The 26,469-nt window shown below is 36.8% G+C and overlaps 1 protein-coding gene across 1 annotated transcript in view; it reads right to left on the reverse strand.

The window, feature by feature from the left end:
- LOC126755643 (protein Wnt-5) overlaps window positions 1–26,469 on the reverse strand; it is a 239,053-nt gene that overhangs the window by 16,393 nt on the left and 196,191 nt on the right. The window contains 2 exon segments of the mRNA XM_050468356.1: window positions 1,052–1,303; window positions 4,060–4,774. Coding sequence (XP_050324313.1) covers window positions 1,052–1,303; window positions 4,060–4,774 — 967 coding nt within the window.

Here is a 26,469-nt window from a genome sequence, read left to right on the forward strand (position 1 = left end):
ATATAAAAAATAATTAAATTAAATCAAATACAAATTTTGTAGGAGTGAAATTTATTAAAAAATAATGAACTTTCACCACACTGTCTGTCCTCAACAATTTCACTGATTACTATTTATTAAAAACTAAAAAAGCAAAAATATATAAATGAAACATAGTAACAGTGTCATCAGCAGCAATGTCGTCGGACGCTCTTCGCGGATATACAGAGTGAGTAACTACGTGCAACATAAGCGCCCACGGTGGCCGTTGCCGTTGGTTTCACGCTTTCAATTTACTACACAGGAAATCAACGTAGACTCTAATTGCCTCAGGCATATTGCTCTTGATTGGCCAGATTTGTGGAAAGGCCAGAAGAGATACGAATGCAGCATTTTATATATATACATATTTGTATATGTGTGTGCGTTTGCTTGTATCAAGCAGTTTGTGTTTGAAATTGCCAATTGGCTACTGTAAGTCAATCTGCACTAGAACAACAACAACAATAACTAACAAAATCAGTGTTGCTCAACGAGTGATAAAAATTTTTATTAAATTTCTTGTTCTTGCATGGGTGTGTTTGTGCTTGTGGCACTTGTTGCCTTGGTTTGCAACCAACATTTATTCATTTCAAAATCGACCATAAGTGGACGTCCAATGAATTCCGCTTTTAATTCGCAATTTCCCCCGCGCGCCTCGGGCAAATTAAAAAAGCGTAAACAGAAAATAGTTTAATCGACTCGCAACTGTCAACTGCAAGCGTAGCCGGCGCACAAAGCAGCACACACACACGCACATACATATCTACCATGAGTAAATTCAACAACCTGTTCTTTATGGTTGCAACATATTCGTTGTTATTGCTTTTTATGATGAAAAGTAAAACTTTTTTATGTTGCCCCTCAAATTGTTGCATGTTGAGTTCACAAAGGAAAAACGAAAAGTTTTGTAATTATTTTTTTCGAAATTAATAAATGTTTTTGCCACTTATTTGCAACAATTTGATGCATGAGGCAAGTGCGCTGACTTGTAAAAAACTTTTAATAAAACATTTACAACAAAGGTACTCACCCGCCGCCCCGCCTCGTTGTTGTGCAAATTCATTAGACTACGTGCCTTGGCCGCAATGCTGTTCTTCCATTTGCCAGCACCCTCACCACCGCCATCGGCGGCCGCGCCGTTCGCTGTGGCGTCTGCTTGCTGATCGTTTGGCATACCGTTGATGGCGCGTTGATTTTTACGTCTTCGCTTGCGCTTGCCGCCACCGCCGCCAGCATCCATATTGAACACCTTTGTGTTTAGAATTTCGCGATTGATTTTCTCCTAGCGACAACAACAACAACAGCAACGTCAATATTAATACACCGCGTAGGGAGTTGCAAGTTATGCCATGCAATATGGGCAGAACACAAGCGCAGAGGCGATGATGCGCAGCATGAGGAGATGATATAAAGTGATATAAACATCGGCAACAACATCGAAGTGGCGCATGAAAATACCATCCGGCGATATAAAAAAGTGTATAAAGAGAAAATGAAATATGTTGTGAAAAAGTGAAATATTCAAGTGTGTTGGTGTGTAATAGCGGCGATGTTAAGGTAGAAGCACATAAAAAGCTAATAATAAAATCTTACGGATGCAGGTGAGTTTGAGAATTTATCTACAACAAAGCTGTGTCCGGCCGCGCGATGTCAATAAAGGAGGCTACTAATATTAACTTGGCCCCGGCAAGTGTTATTGCTATAAAAATAGTTGGGGCATAGTGATATTTAGTTGAGAGCCATTAAGGAGCACATAACTCATTACTAAATGCAGCGTTGAAGTTGGAGCAGTCGTTAAAGTAAAGATTTTCATAGAGAAATTTAAGTACTTTGAACAGAGCCGGAAAATTGTTGAAGTGCAGTGGAAGTGTGAAGTGGATAGGGTTTTTCGCCGGAAAAACAATACTTTTTTGAGGCATGCAGAAGTTTCGTAAATTTTGCAAGAAACTAGAAAAAACGTTTACTTCGGTTTCATAGGAGCTATAATACCATTCTCAAATAGAAAAGTTTTCATGCAAGAACATGATTTGCAAAACTTCAGATCGATATCTCAAAACATGGGGGACTAGGCTAAACCAACTCCGCTTGTCATACGCTGATCATTTATATATATATATTATGTGACTACCCTTCGGAGGTTCGGCGTTATTATCTTAAATAGTTACTAGTTCTTTGTCGGAATTAAAAAAAAAAATAATATTGGGTAGTCGAAAAAATCTTTTCGTATTTTGACAACACATACACATACACGTAAGCCACCAATGAAATTCGTAAAGTTTACGGAGACGATGCTGTATCAGTTCGTGTAGCACAACAATAGTTCGCTCGCTTCCGTTCTAGAAATTTCGTTGCGAAAGATGCACCTCACATCACTAAGGAACTTTACATTCATCATCAAACTTTTGAACCAGTTAAAAAAGGCTGGCTACAAAAATAAATTTGAGGTTTGGGTACCACATGAATTGTCTGTGAAAAGTTTAATGGACCGAATTACCATGTGCAATTCTTTGCTGAATCAAAATGAAATCGAACCATTTCTGAAGCGAATGGTAACATGAGATGAAAAGTGCTTCAAATACGACAGTAATATGAGCAAAAGATCATGGTTCAAGCGTGGTGAAGCTCAACAAATGGTCCCAAGGATTGATGCCTCGAATAGTTATGCTGAGATTTGGTGGGCTTTTAAAAGAATCCTTCACTATGAGCTGCTCAAGCCTGGTCGAACGATTGATTATACATTTTACTGTCAACAACTGATGAGATAGAAGCAAGCAATCGAAAAAAACGGCCAGAACTGATCAACAGAAAGGGCTTCGTCTTCCATCAGGACAACGCTAGACCACACACATCTTTGATGACTCGGCAAACAACTGGGAGAGCTTGGCTGGGAAGTTTTGATGCATCCACCATAAAGCCCTGACCTTGCAGCATCGAACTACCATTTGTTTCGGACAATGAAAAACTCCCTTAATGGAGTAAAGTTGGCTTGAAGAGAAGCCTGTTAAAAATACTTGTCGCTGTTTTTCGCTGAGGAACCACAAAAATTTTACACTGATGGAATAATCTCTCTAGCGGAAAAATGGCAAAAAGTGTTCTACCAAAATGGTCCATATTTGGTTCAGTAAAGTTGATTATAAATATAAAAAAAATTAGTTAAAGTTTGATTAGAAATACGAAAAGACTTTCTCGACTACCCAATACATCAGCATGAGCTGAGTCGATTCTGCCATGTCCGTCTATATATACGCGAACTATACCCTCAGCTTTTTAGATATCGATCTGAAATTATACGATATATCTACTATACGAATATCTGCTTGTAGTGCAAGCTTTTTCATTTTGAACGTGTATGAACGAAAATCAGCACTCATCCTTTCCCAAGACAACATTTTCGTAGAGAAAATTTTTATTCACTTAGAAAACCTTTTAAATTTAAGATACTTATAACACACCCACACCCTGTATTTGATTTTATCCTAACTATACTTGAACTAAACTTTTGAACAAACAATGAAACTTTGCGATGCCTTAAACTTGCTAAACTCCACTAAGCGCTGCATGGTCCCCTTGCATAAATACCGCCTGCTAACTATTTTGCTCCTTGCCATATGCACCTGCTGTTTCTGCACTAATGAACTTTTCCGCGCGCAGCTGGGCCTTCTGTGACAGCAATTATGTAAGCTCACAAGGCGGCGTGTCACTGCTAAACGAATTACCCGAGTGCACTCGTCATTGTCGCTCCGATCCTAACCACCTATGTACATAAGAACGCCGTAACGCCTAACTACCAGGTGAAATCGAACCCCAGCGGAATGCATGAGCAGCGACATTGTTGTCCAACAAGCATGCAGCCGTTGTATATATCTACTCAACGAATGCACTATGAACATGCCACTTGGATTAGTAGCAGAGCACACGCCTCGTTGGCAACTATACTACCTGACCCGTATTCTTGCCACGACGGCGGCACCTTCAACGACACCGGTTCGCTGGTTTATGAGCTTCTACTGTTTGCTTCACTGCTTGCTGAGGGCTTACCTGCAATTCCTGCATTTCCTTGCCCTGCAATTTCGAATTGAGTATTTCCTTTGTGATACGCTCCTGCAACTCTAATAAATCTTCCGGTTTGATGCGTCTAGCCGCTTCTTCTTCGGAGGAGAAGTCAGCATTAGCGTCGCGGTTTGATTGCTGCCTGTTGTTATTGCCACTATTGCTGCTGCTGCCACGGCTCGGCGCTGATTTTTGTGCTGTTGCCATTGCCGCTGTTCGCGTTGTTGCTTGTGTGTTGACGGTGTCCTTAGAGTTGGTTAGCGTTGCTGTTGACATGTTGGTATTATTTCCCACCGCCTGCGCCTTGTCCGCGTTGCTGTGTTGATTGCCATCAACACTGACAGTTTTATTGGATATTTGTTGCTGCTGCTGCTGCTGTTGTTGTTGTTGGAATAGTTGCTTTTGTTGTTGCATGTTTTCCTTGTCGCTGCTGATATATTCATTTTCGCTGGCGAACGCCTCTAATTGTGCTACTGGTGGCGCTGCAGTTGTTGTCGTCGTTGTTGTTGTTGCAATCGTTTTTAGCGTCGTTGTTGCCGACAGCGCCAACCCGGCTGCAGACGCGTCATCAGCCTGCATTGTTTGTTGCACTTGCTGATTGCGCCGCTGATGGAAGCGGCCGCGTTTGCGCTCCGGATTGCCAGCGCCGCGCGTGCCGCGTCGCGTCTCCTTTTCGCGCACATCAATGAAGTCGACGGCGAATCTGCAACGAATAGAGAACAAAACAAACGAATTAGTTTATGTGAAAATCCGAACAACTTGCGCGCCGCTGCAGCCATTTACGCCTGACTTACGCCTACAATTGCTTATGTGCAAACACACCTATACACATATGTATGTGTAAGTGTGCTGGAGTGTTTATCAACTCCTCGACCTCATTTGCTGTCGACAACTTTAAAATTCGATTTAATTTTGTTGCAAAGTTGTTGTGTTTCATCAACCGGGGAGCGCGCATAAGGCACGAGAGGAGGGGAGCGGCGCATAGCATTTAAGAGTCATGAAAATCATGAAAAGCCCTTAGGGACGCATTGTGGCACGACCTTTTGCGTCACGTTGTGGCATAAGCTTGCATAATAAATTCAACGAATTTTAAGGCCCCACCACACAGCACGGCGCAGCGTTAACCCCACGCGCCGAAGACGCAGCTGGAAGTGCGAATACACAGCGCTCACACACACACCACCGTCATATATTTAAATACACATATAACATATGAGTGTGTTGTGGCACGCCCTCTAAGGATAACGGTGCGCGCTTTACGCTTAATTGCATTTGTTTTTCTTATTGCACTTTGTTGTGTTTACCCGCGCCCACATTTACATATTGCCACAGGCGGCGTTTAAAAGCCCGTTGCGTGCATCCCTCAGTGGCATCCACACATGCGTACACGCGTCTGTGTTTGGGCAACGCCGCTGTTAAGTGCCAATTTGGGGGTGTTGATATTAATACTTGTTAGCGGCAGCAACAACAAACACAACAGTTACTATGACGTCAAGGCGCGACGGCGGTGTTGCTGCTGGCACAAAGTTCAATGTTCCGGGCGTTGCTTACATTAAACATATTGTATTTATACCCAACCATGTGATTTATACGCAAGGGGTAATCATATTACCGGATATGAATTAAAATTACTGATTTTCCATTAAAAAGTTTTTGTTATTTCAACAATTAGGCGCAAATGCATTGTGCGGCTAAAATTTAGTGTGAGAAAACGATGATTAGCATACTCAAGGGATATTATTTTCACATTTATGCATTGAATTCTATAGAAAACAAATATTTTTTTTATAAAATTTCATTATTTTGGTACAGTGCCTCTTCAAAAATTTATAAACTTTGCCATTTTCTTGTATTGCACATAGGATATTAGTTGGTTGGAAATACGAGTATAATATTATGGAGGACTTCAAGGCTTCAGTTTGCTTGATATATTATTTTAATCAATTCCCTCAACACTTGGGTCTTCGTTTCAGAAATAATAAAGCTTACTCATATTTATATATTCATATTAAACTTGTAGTAGACAGAACCATATAAATATCCGAAAAAGTAGTTACTCTAAGGAGAAGGTTATTTAATGAAGTTATTTTTTTATGGTGTCGCAGACTATCTAAAAATTTTAAGAAGTAATGATCAAATTTGAAATGTTTTCGGGAGCTCCGACCTCTAGCTTATCCTTGAACCTATCTATCCATTGTTTAATCGAATTTAACTTGCTACATGCAGTATGCTATGCTATAAATGAAACGAACTGTCCAACTTTTACATTAACGGAAAACAAGGCCTTTTCCTTCTTGGGTTTATGCATCACGAACTACTACACTTATCTGTCAAACGATCATTAAGGAAAGAAACAGACTGTCGCAAGCTATATTGTTATCATTCTAGCTGTTAGCTTACATTTTGCCAATTTATGTTGAATAATGTCCGAACAATAGTTATTAACCCGCTTAAATACAAGTATATACTATCTGATCAAAATCGACCCGGACTAAGAAAACAGTTACACTTTCACGTATTTTAAGGCATTACATGGGATTACGGGTTTAAAAAAGTCGATTTTTTCTTATTGTCTTGTTAAATTCTCCAACACTTCTAAAATATTGTCCTAAATTTTTTTCAAATTGATCCAAGTAAAGCGTTTTTCTCGAATCTGTGCTTTTGAAAATGGTTGGCAAGATTTCTCGAGCACTATTAAATCGATCTTCATGAAATTTTACACAGTCCGTTGAGATACAATTTTTAAAGACTTCAAAGGAATTAGGAAAGGTTAAGATTTTAGCCAAAACTCGCACTTTTTCTTTTTAGATGATCCCTTAAGGCGTTACCCTTCATCGCGGACGCATCTTTTTTCCGAGGGGGACCGGAAATGGCGTCATAATGGACGAGCTTAAAATATTTTTTCCAAAAATTTCAGAATTTCTTTCTTAATAGTGTATGTTTGTTACAATAAAAAATTCAAATAAAATATTTAATTTTTCATAAGGGAAAGAAATTGTTGAAGAAATGCTGTTTTTTGCCTATGAAACCCATTTATTATCGCCTTCAAAATACGCTCCTTTTGCTTCAATAAAGGCAAGCCAACGCTTACATCAATTTTCCATTTGTTGTCTCACCTGAAATGGAATACAGTTGGTGTTTTGGTTTCTTCGGCCTCGACTCATATTTGGAGCTCAATTCGCTAGATTCTTGCACAGTTTAAACGTCATATTTTGAAACCGTCTCGTCTCAAGCAACAATCCGTCTGATGGTTGTAGGATCCTCAGCTCCGTTGTCAAGCATCTCTTTTGCGTTCTCTACTCGACACCGTTTTAACAAAAGATTCGGGAATTTCCAGCATTGACACTCTTCATACCCAAAACATTAACCAAAATGTGTTGTGTTATTCCATAAGAGATGTTGAGACCCTTTGCAAACTCTCTGATGCTAACTTCAGAGGTTAAATGAAAAAAATATTTATCAATTCGGTTTGCGCGCAGTTTATATGGTTCAAATTTCTTCAGATCGTAACTACCATATTTTCATAATATGTTATTTGGGTTTCATTAAAAGTTTTATCTACTGATCTATTGTATATACTTCTTTATAAGGTTTGCTACTATACTTCACTCTATGATTTATTGTATTTCTGGCCCGAATAAATTTAGGCCCAGTAAAAAGTCTTATGATTTGCTTTTGAGATATTAAGATTGATTTATAAAGAACCAGTGTCAACACAAATAGACGTTGTTAGATCAGTGCGCATATCTCATACCATTTGCTTTTAGCTTTGATCTATCAGTTGAAAAGGTTAGGCCCTTAATTTTAATTAGCGGCTGTCTTTGGTAGCTTGATTTCTTGGTCAGAAGACATTTTACCCTGATTGGAAAAAGGACTGAACTTCCGAACACTACTCTAGAAGACTGAGAACTATGTTACTCTCGTAAAATTAACGATTTGAACAACAAAGTTATTTAAGTGGAGACACACGTACATTAGTAGTAATGTTTCTGATTTCTTATACATATACATAGCTAATAAAATTAAATTAGTTGGCTTTCAAAATTAAAACTACCAATTACTGAAACGTAACCAAATATTTAATCTCACTCCTTTCAAACAAGATTTACATTTATAATTGCCGAAATAATCTATTTGAGATCATTATAAATTATTCCAACACGCTTCAACTCAAAAAGAATTTAAAGAATAATAAAACTAAAATTAGTTTTCTACCCCCTCAAGCCGAAGATCAAATCAACCTTAGAACTTTGCAAAACAAGCCCGAAAAGCGCAGAGATAACATCAAACTAGTTCAACTAAGTTTGGTAACCACACAACTTGTCTTCGCACAACTTTTAAGCTGCAACTTTGCTTTGTTTCAACGCAAATCACAAACAATTTGACACGCAGGAATGGCGTTGGAAACAATGCGAGAAGAAAGGTCGTCGGTTTTCTTTGCTCCTTTTGTGCCTTTTGTTGTTTTTAAGAAAAAGGACAATTGCAATTTTACACTTGTGCCGCCGCAACAGATTTCAACACTCACACTAATGGCTTATCAACATTTCCGCACGCCTGCCTTGCTGCCTGCCTGTATGGCAGAGACTCATCCATTACCCACATTTACTACTTACAGTGCAAAGAACTGCTCCAATCACTCCAACAAATTAACACCCCCACTCACCACCTACTGCCTACCCATTCCACCCGCACAAACAGTAGTAAGCATTAAGGAAATACTCGTTACTACATATTACACATAGCTATTTATTTGCAATTGCGCCACATGCCGCACCGCTGCAAACGGAAGTAGTGGTAACATCAGGTTAAGTGCCGGGATTTGCTTCTATGCAACATTACTTACACTTTACCCTAAATGTGTTCGGAATACACACACGCACACACTTGTATCGCATCGGCGAGCCACACAATCAAAAGAGAGCCAAATAAATAATAATAAAGAATGAGTAAATAAAAGTGTGTAAAATAAGTAAAAAGAAAGCAACAGAACAGTGATGCCGTGTTTTATGGGATTTTTAGGTATTGTGCTTTTTTGATATAACAAAGAAACTTAGACTTTTAAAAGTTCTTTCGCTAAGCATAGCTCTTTGTTGATTCATATAAAACAGATACTTAAAGAATATTCATGCCAATGATATGTGGTAACGACCGTATGGAAAAAGTATTTCGAGAGGCACGCTTTTAAAGTTTTAAGTAGCACTTGAAAAATCGACTAGGATCTTATTCCATATATTCATTTTAAAAGGCTTGATTGCAGTTAAAAGTTCAATTATAACCGATATCTATTAGGTTGCTTACCAGCTATGGTACCTTTAACTTTTTGTTTAATTCGCCATTTAAACAATCACTTCTCTAAAACTCACCACTTTGGATATTTTCATAGCACTTGAAAAACGGGCTAGCCTCTTATTCTATATATTAATTGAAAAAAAAAGGTTAATGCATCTAAAAGCTCAATTATAACCAATAACTATCAGGTTGCTTACTGGTTATGTTACAGTTAACTTTTTGGCGAAAAATACCTTAATTGGATCAAGATCGTACACATTCCATTCCACGGGTTAGAAAACAGTTTTCCGCGAATGCTACTATATATAAGTCAACGGATTGAGCTCCACTGACCACGATAACCAAATTGACTATTCGAAAGAGTATTATGTCTTCTAATATGTACTCATTAAGAACTGAAACTAACACGAACGACTTCCTCTTGCTAGATATAATAAAATTAGACTTTAAGTCTCTAAGACTTGTGAAATGCAAAAATAACGATGGATTTCATGTACTAAATCGAACTGGCTTGCAGAATTATAATTCTAAGCGAGAAGGGGAAGGTCGATTTATCGAAGAAATTTGCACGGATAGTCAGAGAGGTATTGGATTTCTAATAGTTTTCCAAAAATGGGTATCTTTATGGAAAAAGATTTTCAGAATTTTATTGAGAAATGTTAGGCTTATAGTTATATTTGCAGAAACAATGAAGCTTTCACAAAACTCTTTCATAATTAATAATTTCATAAAAACAAGATCAATACGGTAAGCTGAAATACAAGGTGTATTCCAATGTAAACAGGGCTATCTAGCGCCCCCTGGTGGCACACTGACGACCAAAAATTGCTCAGAATCCAACATTCGAAGGACGATTATTTGACCAAAAATCACATTTTAACCATTAACCACTCCCCGTATTCACCTGATATGGCACCGTGCGACTTCTTCCTTTGCGGAAAAAGGCATTTGCCCATGAAAGGAAAGCGTTATGCAGACGTAGAGGCCATTCAAAAGGCTTGCACCGGCATACTGGCGGCCATACCGGCCAACGAGCAAAAACACGCGTTCGCCATGCTTTTGGACCGTGCAAAAAGCTGTGTTGAAGCAAAAGAAGACTATTTTGAATAAAATAAATTGATTTTCTGAAAAAACCGTTTGTTCTGTTTTTTTTTTTTTTTTAAGTCCTGTTTACTTTAGAACGCACCTTGTAGTATATATTTAAAGATTTTTGACTTCGCAATGTAAGAAAAAAATGTACATAAATTAGTTTTATATATTAGGGTTTCCAATACACAAGTAACGTAAACACTCGCAATTGGGAAATGAAAATAGCCTTAAAACAAAATGTCAAACAACTTCTGCTGCTCCATACTTCTCAATGAACTCGACCACCCCTGCAATAACGCCTCACCTACCGCCCTTCCATTTAGCACATTTCAAATAAACGCCTTCGCTTTCACTCACTTCAATGAGGACTTCTCCTAGGTGCATAGTTCATTTAGGATTTGAAAGACATTGCCGCCACCAGTGTTTGAAGCTGTAGCAAAGATTATGAATGGCTTATGTGGCAGAGAGATTGCGAGTTCGGGTAAGCTTGTTTTACACCAACGGCCACAAGTGTTGTAAGTAAAAAACAAAAAGCTTTAACCCAAGTAAATAATACTGAATTGAGAGGAGTTGGAGGGTGGTGAGGATATGAGAGACACAACGTCTCGGCAATAACATTACACGCATATGTTCTCATTGTTGCACACCCGAGGCTTATCTGGCAATGACTTGTTGTTGTCGAAGCACGAATAATAAAGTAAAATAAAGAAAAAGTATGCGAAAGGCAATAACAACAACTGTTGATAATACGAAGCGGAGACTATGAGACCCATATACCCTCAACAGACGCGGGTATAAAAAACTCAACAACAAACGGTAAACAAAAAGGCACGCAGCCACAGGCTGCAACAACATAAAATTATTACAAAAAACGGCACTGGAGTCGAGAGGAGCACAAGTGGAAAGCTCTGTGGGGAAGAGGCTTTTAGCAGTTACACTGCAATTGGCAACAATTTGGCGCAAATGAATATAAACAATTGTTGCAAGTGTGGTAAAAAGAGAATATATGTGCACATAAATGCAAATTAAAGCTGCTTTAAGCCGCAGACAGATTTTTATACACACACATACATATATATAATGTACTTTATATACAGAGTTCATTCAGTGCTACCTTTAAAAGCTTCGCGGCCGACCAAAATGGTTGGTGGCTCGAAATAAATCTTAAAACGAAAGTGAAAATGAAATCGCAAATGAAAGCGCTATAATAAAGATTAAATATTGGCAATATTTAATTATTGATAAAGAATTTCATTGAAAGCTGAAGAACGTGTAATTTATGTAAGAAACCCACTAAAAAGTTATATAATCAACAAGTGAACTGCCATTACTCCTATTAAACTTTATGTTGCACGTACTCCGCAGCATCGTTTGTTGCAAGACATTGTCGTGCAACTGCAATTTTCCGGTAATAAATAATCCAATAGTGCGTTGCAAAAAGCCAAATGCAAAAGAAAACTCAAAACAGTTTAAGACAGACATAGCTACGATTACAAATTGTCGTATGCGCATTTCCAGATAAGACTAAATAGTTGCATGCAACTTTTTATGCAACGTTTATCAACAACTACTTACACAAAGCGCCCTAACAGCATCAGCGCGTATTTTTCATGCCAATACTGGCTGACGTAATAGCCGCTAGCGATATGGAGCAATTTTGAGACAACTACATACATACAAAGTATATGCAAGAACTACTACTACACACACAACTATACATCTCGTGCATTCCTTCGCAGTCATCTGTTGGCAAAGTTTGTCGTCGGCGCCATTTTGCATTGGCATCTGCGACGGCACAGGCAAACAGAACTTTGTTGCAAGTCGTTCGTATAACAAAGCTAGCTTTTAAGAAGCGCAAACACGCATACACTTACTGCAAATATACTTGTTATAATGTATGAGTAACTATTTTTTAGTACTACATACTTTAAAATGGCGCCAAGTAGTAATACATATCCATACATACATACATATACATATCTATTAAAGTAGTATAAATGTATTTCAGCTTATGTATGTGTATACGAGCCAACTTGCAACTTATAAGTTGCAAAAGCTTATCGCTTTCCTTGCATGGCATTAGTGGAAGCAATTCTTGACATGAGGCAAATTGGATTTCCAAAGTGGATATCGTTTGATGCAACTTCTTTTATAGGTAGTTGACTTGTTTGCATGCATTCAAGCGTATGTATGTACATATGTATGTGTAAATCCCTTCATTGTAAAAAGTTAGTTTTCGATTTTCTCTCAGATTAGCATTGCGATCTGCATAGTTTAGCGTTGAGTAGCTGTTTTTTCGCCGAAAAGGCAAACACTCCAAGTTGCGAATTTAGACTGCCGGATTTAGTTGGGGTAGCTGTGGGGCTTTAGTTTGTTGGAAAAGATTTATGCAATTGTTGTTGAAGTTAGATTTAATAAGAAATAGTTAGTATTACTGAATGCACAAGATGTGTATTCACGCAGGTATTACAGCTCTCATATTTCTCTTGCTGATTTTAAACTTTTTTCAAGTAAACAGTTTCATTTCGGAGTAGTTGAAACCCATTTCTCATTTCGAAATTATAATTTCATAGAATTTGTATACGCATCAATTTTTTTTTTTTTAATTCTGCAGAGTTCTGTACAAAGTTAGCTTATCCGGATACTGAAATATTTCGGAGTTGTCAAATAGTTAATTACTTATTTGCATAAATTCATAATGAAACCCATTATAAAATTATAGAAATATAAAATGTAGCAATTTTTGTAGTTTTTTAATTCCGAATTTTTCGGATTTGGTATTTTGTCGGAATTAATATTTCATAGTTGGAATTAGAATTAGAACTCTGAATTTGAATTTGAATACGTATACATTTCTTTTAATATTCTGCAGAGGATACTGAAATATTTCGGAGTTGTCAAAAATTCATAATCAAATTTATTTTAAAATTATAGAAATACAAAATGCAGTAAATTTTGTAGTTTTTTCATTCCGAATATTTCGGAGTTGATATCCTTTTGAAAAAATATGTTAAAATTTCGGCAGCTACTAATTTTATATTTAAAAAAATTCTTATTCAAAACTATTTTCATATTTTCAAAATCATATACGCCAACTTGGAACTACGGAATTGAATAATAATTTTTTAATATTCTGCAGAGCTCTTTTGAAAGTTAGCTTATCAGGAAACAGAAATATTTGGGAGTTGTTAAATAATTAAAAAGTAGTTTCACAAACTCTGTTATATGCATAAATTCATAATCCAATTTGTTAAATATTTTATAAATATATAATGTAATACTTTTTTAACACCGAATTTTTCGGAATAATTTTTTTTTGGGAATATCAATGTAGAATTTCGGCAGTTAACATTTTTATAATGAAAAAAAGTTTTATTATTTTCAAAGTTACAAAATCATATATGCCAACTTAGAACCCCGATATATTCGGTTATTTAGAACTTTATCATCTTTGATCACTATAATATAAATAATAGTAAATTTTTTATCTACAGAAAAACTAATCAGTTTATGTTAAAATAAATCGCAGTAATTACACTGTGGAACATTTTTGGGATTATTGTCTGGGGGGTGAGAAATTCCAAGCCTAGGTGATGGTACTAGGTCAGTATAGTAAAACCCTCAAAGGGTTTGGCGTTCGTATGTGTCAGTTTTTTATGACCTTTTAAATTTTTTCCTCATCTTGATGTTTTTTCGCTTAGTTGTAACATTTTGGCAAAAACGATGTTCGAAATTTTTCGGAGTTTTTATATTCGGAAATAACATTTCGCGCACGACTACCTCCGCTGGTTATTAGTTTTCTCTTGAAGAATAAAAATACATAATTTAATTTAATGTTACTTATGACTTCTCAAGTTTTGAAACTCCAAAATTTTCAAATATTGTGAAATAAATTACTTTCTCGTACTATAATATGAAATAAATTTCGAATCTAATTAGTTTATAATTTTTTTTGCATTCCGAAAAAAATTCGGAATAATATTTTTTCGGAGTAATGTTTTTTCGGTAATTATTTTTTCGAACGTTCCTTCACCTTAACGTATGTCGGCAATTTTTTTACAAGTCGACTACCATTATCCGTCTTCAAGGAGCAAACAAAACAAAATCCGTTACTAATGTAGCCTACATTTTCTCAGAAGTCATTACTTCTTATAAGTAACTTGGAGTCTTGAAAAATAATTTGGAAGTGTGAATATGATTGATTGCAAACTACTTAGACATTTCCCGCTGAACACACTAGTTGCCGAAAGATATATCTCTAGTATGTTTGTTTTGCTCAATAAATAGTATATATCACGACAGATACCATTTATTGAGCCTATTAACTGTACATATATGACATGTTTACTTCAACTATGTAGCATACTTTCTCAGAAAATAAAACAGAAAGTGCTTTAATATATACATATGTTATAAATTAGTCGATAACTTTGTTAAATATATATAATTATCTTTATATACAAGTACATACATATATTCTTATCAACTTCATTGATAAGTCACTTATCTGTCAATGATAAGCAATTAATTCTGGGTGCTTACCCTCAAATCAAAAGTTACTAAGAAAATATATAAGGGTATTATTAGAAAGCTTCTACGGCTTATCAGATTATTATCTCTAAAAACGCTCCAATCAAATTGAAATTATCACATCCTAAATAAGTATAAAAAGCAGAAGAGCTGGACAAAACTTTATTACTTAACATAACAGCGCTTGAAAATGAAGATTGTCGTGCAAATTTGTGTGCTCTTCGCACTTTGCGCCGTCGCCTTTTCTTGGAGCTCGACTTGGGGTGTACGCAATGCCACTGATGTACTCTTATTCAGTAAGAATGTATTTCAACCAGCTATAGCCAACAAAGTACAAATCGTTTATTTTGACATACCCGAAACGGTAAGTAATTTAACAGACAGAACTATATTCTCCTTCAATTTCTTTATTTTCAACATATTTGTTTTTTACTTTTCTTACTCACTTCAGTTGGAAAGCAATAACAGCGTAATCACTGCAATATATTTGCAAGACCAGTTCAAAAATAGTTCGGGTCCGTCGAACAACTTATATTACGGTGGACCTGGTTGGACTTATGCCTCTATACAGATGAGAACATATACTAGTATTGGTCTAAATGTTACTTTTGTGGTTTATGGAAAACAAAGAAGTTATTTATAAATAAAAATAGCACATTGCACAAAAAAGGTTTTCTTTACAAGATATTAAGAAAAATGAAGGCTAAGAGCAGTCTTTTATTTAATAAACATTGTAGTTTTCTTTTAGAAGAAAGTTAAAAAATAAGTGCTCTTTTAGTTTAAATTTTTAAAGACAACAAACGTTTGGTAAATTATGCTCAATTTATGTTCAGTTAAGTGCTAGTATCTTTATTACTATATTGTAAATGAAAATTATCTGATTTATTTTACAACGATTTATATCGACAATGAATACTTATTTGACATTGATTAAATCTCGCTTGATACTTCTCAATGTACCTTTTGTTTACCTTAAAGAAGACAATAATTTTCTTAAGTTTACTAACTCTTTTGTTTACCTTTAGCGGTGTCAAAAACCCTTATAAAGGTAAATGGGCAAAATGACGCTAACAATAAAGTTTTTGACTTTTTTCATACGATATTTAGTTATTTCAGACTTACAAAGACAACAATTTTGAACGAGCAAAATCCCGATAGTTTCTTAAACTTAGATACTACCTCATTTTATCGGATATGTACTGCTAGGAACCAGTATCCGCACTCTCATTCAATGTAAGTAGGTGAATGCCATGGTTATTCATGAATAACTTGTGGATTTTCTTCGCACCAGAATGGTTTATTTACCGCACTACTCAGATAAAAGTGAAAATCATCGGATGAGATGATTTTCTTTAAAAAAAATCATTATCTTTTTCCAGTTGTTGCAAGGCAAATTCAATACATTTACGGCGGTCCAATGCCCTCAATTCTTGAGTGAGAACAATTTTATTAGGCTGCAAGCACAAATCTTTTCTCAAAATCCACCAGGTTGTGGTTGAGATAGTAGGGAGATAGTATTCCCGTTCCTTTTCGAGATAATTGTCTGAAAATTTGGCGTGAAGGGAGTTTTTCTTTTTTTGTCTTCTTTTATATTTTTCCTTTTATTTTCTACATTCATGTTTTATGAGAAAAATAAAACTGTACAAATATGGGCACTTAAGAATTTGATTAAGCTTAACCCTAACCACATTTTTGCTTTGGCTAAATATTGGCTCTGACCCCAGCTAACCGAAAGAAATCAATTTGAAACAATCTCTACAATTTATTTTATTTTATTGCAGTATCAGTGTACAAAGGTGAATGTTAGGAAGCCCACTAAAGCATATTTATAGTCTTTTGTACAAGTATGTATTAAGAAGTATTGAGCCACCGCAATATGCAACGCAATTCATAAGCAAAATTGATTGGACACTCAACAAATGCGACTCCCACCCAACGGCCTAGCCAGAAAGAACAGAAATCGTATGTAATACTAACATATTTATGGCACGAGAGTGCGCTAAGTGGATGCTTAAGTCCTAAGCATGCAGGACTATGATTTGTCTACAAAAGATATTGCAACTGAAGTTCGGGCAAACAATATGCGGTTAACTGTAAGTGATTGTGGGTTGTTTACCCAATCTATTAGTGGGTGGGAAAACGTGAGCAATAAATATTGACAGTGAAGATTAGATGGGGAGAGAGTGTTGCTGGCTGATTAGTAATAGTTGCAATATGTTACCGGGGGCCCGTTGTACACACATAAATCGAAATGTGGGCAATAAAATTTGCGAGCAAAAATGTGCGACTAAACAATGCCTGTGACATTATTCTACGACAGTTATATAGAATAGAACGACAGATGTGTGTCCTAGCACTAAAATAGAAGATAAATGTGCATGTGCGCACTCCCCTAATACTAGCAATTTAAACCACAAAGCCACTGTAGATGCCATGCCATTTATGTGCAGCAGTGTAGAAGCAACCACAGCAAACGTTTGAAATGCAACGGAGCCCTCACTTTGTGTGAGACGCAGGCACAAATCGTAAACAGTCACCTTTGCTACGAATTGAGACGAATGTCAATAGCAGCGGCACATACTGATTGCCTGCCACATCACAAAAAGCAAGCACATTAAACACAAGCACTTACTTTTTTCATATGATTTCTTGTTGTTGCTATGGACTTGTGGCAGCTATGCCAAGCTGTGGAGCAAGCCATCAATACGCTCTGTTTTAAACTGTTTGTGGCACGACTTTTGTTGTTATCTACTGCCAAATGTTGTCTGATGTGGCACATACACACACTTCCGTCAGCATGTTGCTACCTGCTGTTGGCACTTGTGTTTCTCAAGACATGCAGCACGCACTCACCGCCCTTGCCTGCTAACTCAGTCGTTCGGAGTAGATACACTCGTTAGAGTCATCTTTTATTTGCACGCTTGTGTTTAATGTGTGGTTTTTATGGCAGCAACAAGCAATTGCCGGCTGTCTTTGTGCGGTACTTAGCCTGGCAGTACTTAAAATGCACACGCACACACAAGTCGGAAGTTGGAGGACATCCTGTGAATAACAGGTAATTACCACAATAATTTCCCACTAATCCCAATAAATTAAATGAAATTTAGGTGTCACTCTCGAGCGCACATCAAAAGACGTTAAATATGGTATTTGCACTGCAGCCAATTTTAAACATCTTAGAGTCGCTCTTCAAGTGTCAAGTGGTCTCTCAAAGTAGGAAAAAATTGAATTTCTAATATTTTTGTTTTTTCGCTTTTAATTCTTGGAATATGCATGTTTATATATTTTCCGCATATTTTCTCTCGCATGACACCAGCTGTGACAAGCGACTTGATATAAAAAACCAAAAATTCGATACACTTGCGTGTCATATGGAATAGGCGCACAGTTATGTGCCACAAGCAAAAGCAACACAATGCTGCTTAAACAATTATTTGGAAATGGCGCCAAAGCAGCAGCTTCGGAAAGAAATAGCACTGATAGACATTTTTGTAATTCTGTAGCTGGCAACCATTTCTATGAAGGAGCCTGTTATCATTTCTGAAGACTTTAAAATGTATATAAATACAATAAATACAATTAAAAAGTAAGGAAGAGCTAAGTTCGGGTGTAACCGAACATTTTATAGTGTTGAAACTTGCAAGAATCAAATCCGCGGAATTACTTTCAGGTGTTGGCAGTATTAACAAATGTAGCGAAAGAGTTCACTTCATTGTCTGGCGAAATAGTGAATGGATTACAATAAAATGTGGCATCATATTAACTTATTTTGAAAGTCATAGACTCTCTTAGTTTTATTACTACATATTAATTCGCGTCCCCGAAAATTATATTTCAATCATCTCCAAATGAAATACTACTGTGTTCAAATTGAAAGGTGAATTTTGTCCTTTTCATCTCCTTCAAAGTAATCCCCTCCCGCTGCAATACACTTATGCCAACGAATTTTCCAGTCAATATAGCACTTGGAAAAATTCTCCGTCGTGATGGCCATCAGAGCCTTCTTCGATTCAGCTTTTCGTATAACATGGTTCCTTATCGCACTTCCTTTTTCAATAAATACAGACATAGTAAAAATCGAAGAATTCACTTTTAGAGCCTCAGAAAACGACGCGAATCTCAAATACTAATAAATCCTTAACAGTACTACCTACTTACAGAAAAAAAATTACCGATTCGAAAAACACGCGAATTATAAATTAATTGAAATTAATTCACCTTTCAATTTGATCACAGTAGTATTGTAAAAATTGGTTACAGAATATCTGTGGGTAATAGAAAAATTCTGTTTTAAGATTTGACTTCGGGGTATCAAATTGCATTTGAAACACCTAAGAATTTTCATGTCACAAATAATGTGTCTACCAGTGTAATTTTACGTTCTGAGCCGGTCGATAGACCATCAAGATCGTGAGATATCACACCGTTAGACTTTTTCAGTAGGGATATATAGTATAAAGTCTAAAGTCTATGTGGACAATTCCGTTTTGATTCAGGCCTTAGAGCCATTCGCCTGTCGAAATGCTCGTACGTGTCATCGAAAATTGAACTAAACGGCTGGACTTTTGAAACATTGGAAAGAAATAATCTTCAAAAAATAAATGGAAAAGAATGCTCTTTCGAATGATAATAAACATTCATCATTAAATTTGAAGTTTCTGAAATGGCATACCGCACAAGATTATAACAAGGTTTTGCTGTCGGTTTGAACAGCGGTATAGTTTGTTTGGTTCACCACGCGATGATTTTTTTGTGTATTTATAATGTTGACTGATATAAAAGATACACCAGATAAAGGTGGATATAGAGATTACCAAGATTTAAAAAAAACGCTGAAGTTTCAAAACAAATATATAAAGAATATAAAGAAGGTGGATATTATTATAATACATTAAAAAGAGATTTCGAGGCTGGACAAGCTGCTAGAACCGCGGCAGCCAATAACGGAGGTTCCAATAAACGAACCAGACCAGATAGTGAAAGCGATTGAAGTAGTAGCGGAGATTCTCTCTTCATTGAGAAGCGTCCTAATTTGGATATTAATACTAATAATATGGATATCCATCAGGAAATTGATATTCGACAAAGTGGTTCCGGGCGTGGCCCAACTACGGGGGCGAGGTCAGGAGCCTCTGGAAATGGAGAATCTTCTATGGGGGTCACATGGATACGGCCCAGTAGATTGATAGCAATATAAGTTTTTCTAGAACTAGAATAATGATAAGCTATAGATATTGCCATAACTGAAATCATGACATATAAAAGAATTGGCCGAAATCGTCTTTATCATTTGTCTCTAAACTTGTTTTCTCAAAGGTAGTGCTTTTTCAAGTTTTGGTATAATTCTGACAAAACTGTCAAATAAATTCAAAAACCGTCCGGAATGATTATTTGAAATTTATTTAGAAGCAAAAATGTTTATTTAATGATTTTTGTAACTTGAGATATTAGCGCTAGATTACAATGGGAATGTTTCCAGTCTGTTTGAACAGCTGGTGTATTTTGCTCGGTTCGCTACTCTCTTACGCTTGTTAAATAAAAGGCAGCTAATAAGTACCAAGAATGGCCCGCACATTGGGATTTCATTATAGCATAAAAATTAAGTATTATTTATGGTATATTGGAAGGTAACTTCATTCTAAATTATAACTGTGAAAATTTAATCATCAATTATCATAAAAAAGAAACCAAGAAAAAACCACTTTTAACTAGTTTGTAACTAGTTCAAAAATATTCCAGAATCCTTTTAAAGCACACTGCTGCCATTTGCTGGTATCGCACAGCAAAACATATCAGTTGAATAGAAGCAAATACAGGAGGCATGTAAAGAGCCAAGTTTACCACACTTTTACTCACGTACCGCTTGAAGTAAATGCGTGTAGTCACTACCCCAAACATAACACCGTGATTTCTTTAACATTTTGCCGCCATTGAAATTTTCTACTCCACACAGCTTAATGCTTACCAACGTCGATTGCTGTGAACCTATTCGAAAAGGACATGGCACGCGTCGTCTATTACAAAAAAATTCCACACTGACTTGCACAATACCACATCTTACTAAGCGAACTCGCACACCAGTCATTTTATGTACTCCAATGCCCACAGTATTCACTCGTAAACTACTTCGACTCGCTCTCTCCCACTGCCATCACTGTGTTCCATTTCTTTGCAGTAGAAATTAAATATGCCCGCTTCGTGCAGAGTTTAGGCATTTGCATGCGATAACGGGTACCGTTGCGGTGAAAACCCGCGAAAATGTGCCGCGCACGCGACAGTCTTTAGCGGTACTTTTATGTTTATTTCCGTTTTTAGCGGAAGCTTCGTTAAATTTAGTTGATTTTTATCCTTATTGGCAAATTAGTGGGTCAGGCGAACAGCTTCATGCAGCAAGCGAATACAAAAGTTACCGAAAATAAAGCAGAACTATTTGTAGTGTGCGGTTTAGAAGCATACATAACGGCGCTTGGACGTATAGTGGTTGCTATTCACACATGCTCCTGAATTTCCTTTGAAAATGCTTGCTTCCGATGCTGTGTGTTCAAAACCTTTACTTGTGTTGGCATTTCTATCCACCAACTGGTCAGTCCACTGATGGCTGGTGTCTTGTATGCCCAGCAGTGACCAACACTACACAATTTCTATTCCATGTTTTGTGTTTCCCACTTTTCTAAGCACAATCATATTTGTATGTGCGTGTGTCTGTGTGTGTAGTTGGAAGTAAGCACACATTGCCTTTTCTCTTTTCTGCACTAACATTGTTATTTTTTTGCCTATCTAAACTTTCGTTTTCTCACTTCAACTACAATGGGCGACCAGCTGTGGCAGCAAGTTGCCTGCTTGCTAGTAACTTTTACATCCTGTTGCCGCCACAAAGCATATACACGGGTTCTGTCCATTTTTCAACAAAGTTCCTTACAACGCTCTCTATAAATATCACTCGCTATTGTGTGCTCGTATGTGTTTCTGTCTGCTGGCGGCGCCCTTGACTATCAACCAGCACAGTGCGGCACGTCCCAACACTTATTTGTCCTGCCACATGGAGCCCGCTAACATACACACTTACACACATGCATGTGTCTTCCTGCACCAGTTTGTTTGAGTTCAAATATTTCTAAGCTTTGTCGACGCCACGCAAACTCGTTTTCCACACCACAAGGGGTAAACTCTTCAGCCCACACACACTCACAATGACTTATATACATACATGTGCATATAAAGTAATATCCCTGCAGCTCAATTTTTGTTGTCGTTGCGCTTTTGTGGGGTCGCTGCGGCATTATTGTTGCCTTCTGCTGGCGGTTGTGCCATAAACGTTTCACTAGACTCCATGTGGACTCACTTAGTTCACTTGTAGCGCATATAATGGGGTTGTTTTGTTGCCGAGTGGAAGCGGATTTCAGGAAAATTGTATTGTACAAAACACAAAATCAAATAATATCTTTGTTATTTCACATCTCTGTTGTCTGCTTTTCTTTCGAGTATTATTTGTGCATATGTAGCCATGCTAAGTTATATGCTGCCCTCATATACAAGTGACGGCTTCCTTTTCCTTTATTGTTGTTTACGCACGCCACTTTGTGCGGTTATTGACCACTTTTTTTCTCTTTCGCTGAAGTAGTTGATTTGTAGCAATGCAATATTATTTGATTGTGTTCATAAAGTGACATTTATAATTTTATTTGTGTATTGGCGTATTTGTATACGGTTATAGTGTCATTTCTGGGATAATATTTATTTAGATTTATGAGAAGTTTGTTAAGCAATACTTTTAATTTAATATCCCATTGTAATTACAGTTCGGTTGTGCAACATTTTCAATATTACTCTAGATATAGCTTAAAGTAAAATAAAATTTATTTTTTTAATTATAGAAAAGATTGACCATCACATAAGCTGCTATGACATCCCTAAGGAACTTAATATTCATAATCAAATGGTGAACCTTTTCGCTAGCTACAAAAATAAGCTCGATGTTTGGGTACCACATGAATTATCTGTGAAAAATTTAATGGACCGAATCACCATCTGCCATTCTTTGCGGAAACGAAATGAAATCGAACCATTTCTGAAACGAATGGTAACAGGAGACGAAAAGTGGATCAAATTCGACAATAATGTACGATAAAGATCATGGTCCAAGCGTGGTGATTCTCAATAAATGGTCGCAAAGCCAGGGTTGACGCCTCGAATGTTTATGCTGAATGTTTGGTGGAATTGAAAAGGAACCATCCACTATGAGCTGCTCCAGGCTGGTCGAACGATTGAATTCACATTTTACTATCAACAACTGATGAGATTGAACCAAGCAATCAAAAGAAAACGGTCAGAACTGATCAACAGAAAGGGCTTCGTCTTCCATAAGGACAACGCTAGATATCTTTGATGACACGGTTAAAACTGGGAGAGCTTGGCTGGGAAGTTTTGATGCATCCACTATATAGCTTTGAGCTTGCACCATCTGACCACCATTTTTATCGGTCAATGCAGAACACCCTTAATAGAGTAATGTTGGCTTCAAGAGAAGCCTGTGAAAATTCAGTCTCTTCGACTAAACAACTCAGCACTAAAAAATACTTTTTCGTCTATCCAATATATATCACGAATAGTGCATTTGTGATGTGCCACTTTATGACTAAAAATTGAGTAAATCGAACCAAACCTTTTCAAACCCCTAGGTACCGAATATGTGTAGTCAGTCGTTTTGGTTGACTTTTTACCGAAAATAAGTCAAGATGTGAGTTATATAATTGAAATTTGTAGAAAATCCATTCATGATAGTCTGTATGCTTCAAATGGGCTGAATCGGATTGATAGCCCCTATAGACTTAATATAAAGATTTTCGAACTTGCGAGTGACTTGGTTCCGCTTATATCAGCCAATATTTGTGTACCCTGATAAAATTGAGAGAGCGTGTTTTTCTTATAATGGCGAACATTTGTGCTTAAAATGAATAAAATCGGGTGAAAACTCGCCCGAGACCCAATATAACTAACAAGCCTTATGTACCTGAAGTAACTCCCCCGGCTTTAATCCTTGCAAGTTGCAAGGATATGAAATGTTAGGTTATACCCGAACTTAGCTCTTCCTTACATGGTTTCATATCAAATAATATCTCAGCAACCTTTTGAGTTTGAATAGCGTCCCTGGCTTATATTTTTTACAAGCAGTGACATGAGTTCAATTTTCGAATCAAAAGAAAAAAATTCTATTTTCAATATTGACAATAAACTGACTTTGAGCCATTGATAATGGCGAAACTGAGCTAAAATCTGTAAGGTAAAAGTTTGTAGCAGTGAGGCATCCTTAATCAGGTATCCGAATAATCTCTTATTCAGCTTGTTATCTTTATTGTTGCCTTCTTGTGTCAAAGCCTTGGCAAGACGGCAGCGCTCAAATATGTTACGGCGAGCAGAGAAATGACAAATCAATGACAGCTAGCTCAACAGAAAGAATTTGGTAATAAGAGCTTATAGATAACAAGGTGTTTTCTTTTTGTGAGACTATTAGTACAAAAATTTACTTTTCTAAAGAATTTTTTTCTTTTAAATTTTTAATTTTTCGCAGCTAATATATAAATTTTATAAGCCAGAAAAAACGTGTATTGAAAAAAAAATGAATCAAAAATTATAAAATATTAACCATTCTATCATTTCATGTAATATATTTGAAATAAAAATTCCATGCTTCCAAAAGAAATTTTCTTTTATATACATACATATGTTTATGTATATGCCTATAAGGATTTGTTAAAACAAATACATATTTGTAAAAATACATCAATATTTTTTTTTAAATTTTTTTAAATTTTTTATAACATTTAATAATTTTCTTGTAAAATCTAGTAAAATTCATAAAAAAAAATTTTAAATATTCATATAAATTCTACTCTCAGGTAGTCAAATATTTCCTTCCATTTAGCGATTATGCGGCTCAAATTCCCATTCATTGGCATCTTTCGGGTTTTTGAGGCATTTATGCTTTAAACTTCGAATTTAAACTTTCACAATTTCCACTTTAAACGTTAGCAATTGCACTCAAAAGCGAAACAGTTAACCCCTTAGCTTAAAGCAACATTAAATGCCCATTTTGCAGCCATTCACCTGGAAATATAATACTTTTCTTTGCAACGATTGATGTCCTGCCAAAACAACTACAGCAACAGCAGACAATGTGTAAAAAAGTAATGCAGCAACAAATTGCCTATCATTATGCCACAAATAACTGCGTTTATCTACAATAAAAGCAAATCAATTTGAATTATGTGCCGCCAACAAAAACCCGTTAAACCATAAATGGATGGGTATGAAAGCACAAACTTAACCCAAACAAAAAACCACAAACAACAAAAACAAAAAAAAGGGAAAATGAAAAATAAACGCAACTCGATTCCAGTGCATAAATCAAAGAGCAAGCGAGTTGTTGTAACAACAAAATCGACAAAAACAATCAACCACAGCAACAACAAGAAGTGGAGTGCCATGAAATGATTGATACAATTTGGCGGGTAAACTGACATTGCAAATAAGTGTTATTACGAGGGGTGGCGGGCGAAGGAAGACAAAATTTGCTGCTTGTATGGAGCGGGGAATAACTACAAGCCTATTTGCAGGCGCACAGCCACGGCCATAGCAGCGCTTCGGTTGATTGTGGCATATGAGTATATGCAAATAAATTTCCATACAAAACTGCATGCGCTTGTTGTTGGTGTAGTTGAAAACTAACTGCGCAGTAAACGGACATAAAAACAAAACAAAAAAATAAAAAATAAAAATAAGAATAAATCGAAGCGGAAATTTTGCGGCAAATATTATGTGTGTCAAGGCGCGTGGTGTGGGCGCGGAGCCGGGGGGTCGGTGGGTGCAGCTGAGTTGCAGCAGATGAGCAATATACCCGTGATAATTTATGCACCCCAGTGGAAAAGCGTCAAATTTGTGCATTAAAAATGGCCACAAGCGGCACACGGACGGGACTCGCGCTTCAATAACGCGTCGTGTGTGTGTGGGCACAACGCGCGCAACAGAATGTTATAGCGGTTTGTAAAAGTATGTGAACTCGGCAAAAACAATAAATTATTACACACTTCCAACAGCCAAAGTTGCATGCCACACACACACACACACGCATGCGAACATACGCCAGTTCACCAGCTCACATCGATCGAATTCGGCAGACACGCCGGTGCGAGGTGAAAGTGGCAGACGCACGAGCGGCTATGCAGAGTTCGGGGCTTAAAGGTTGAAAGTATGCGCATTTCGAAAATTCCCCAAACGACATTTGCAGTTATGGGCAATTTTGCATACAAAAACAATAGCAATAACAGTGTATGTATATGTAGCTAGTGCGAAGAGAAATCTGCGTTTGAGTACAGCAACAGCAGCCACAACAAAAATAACAAACGGTGGAGATAAAGCGCTGCCAACAACATTAGTGCGGCACCGACACCGTTGCCACAGGCAAATAAATATTGCCGCATAAAAATGTATGCG

This window comes from Bactrocera neohumeralis, chromosome 4 (genome assembly GCF_024586455.1).
Source record: "Bactrocera neohumeralis isolate Rockhampton chromosome 4, APGP_CSIRO_Bneo_wtdbg2-racon-allhic-juicebox.fasta_v2, whole genome shotgun sequence".
NCBI lineage: Eukaryota > Metazoa > Arthropoda > Insecta > Diptera > Tephritidae > Bactrocera > Bactrocera neohumeralis.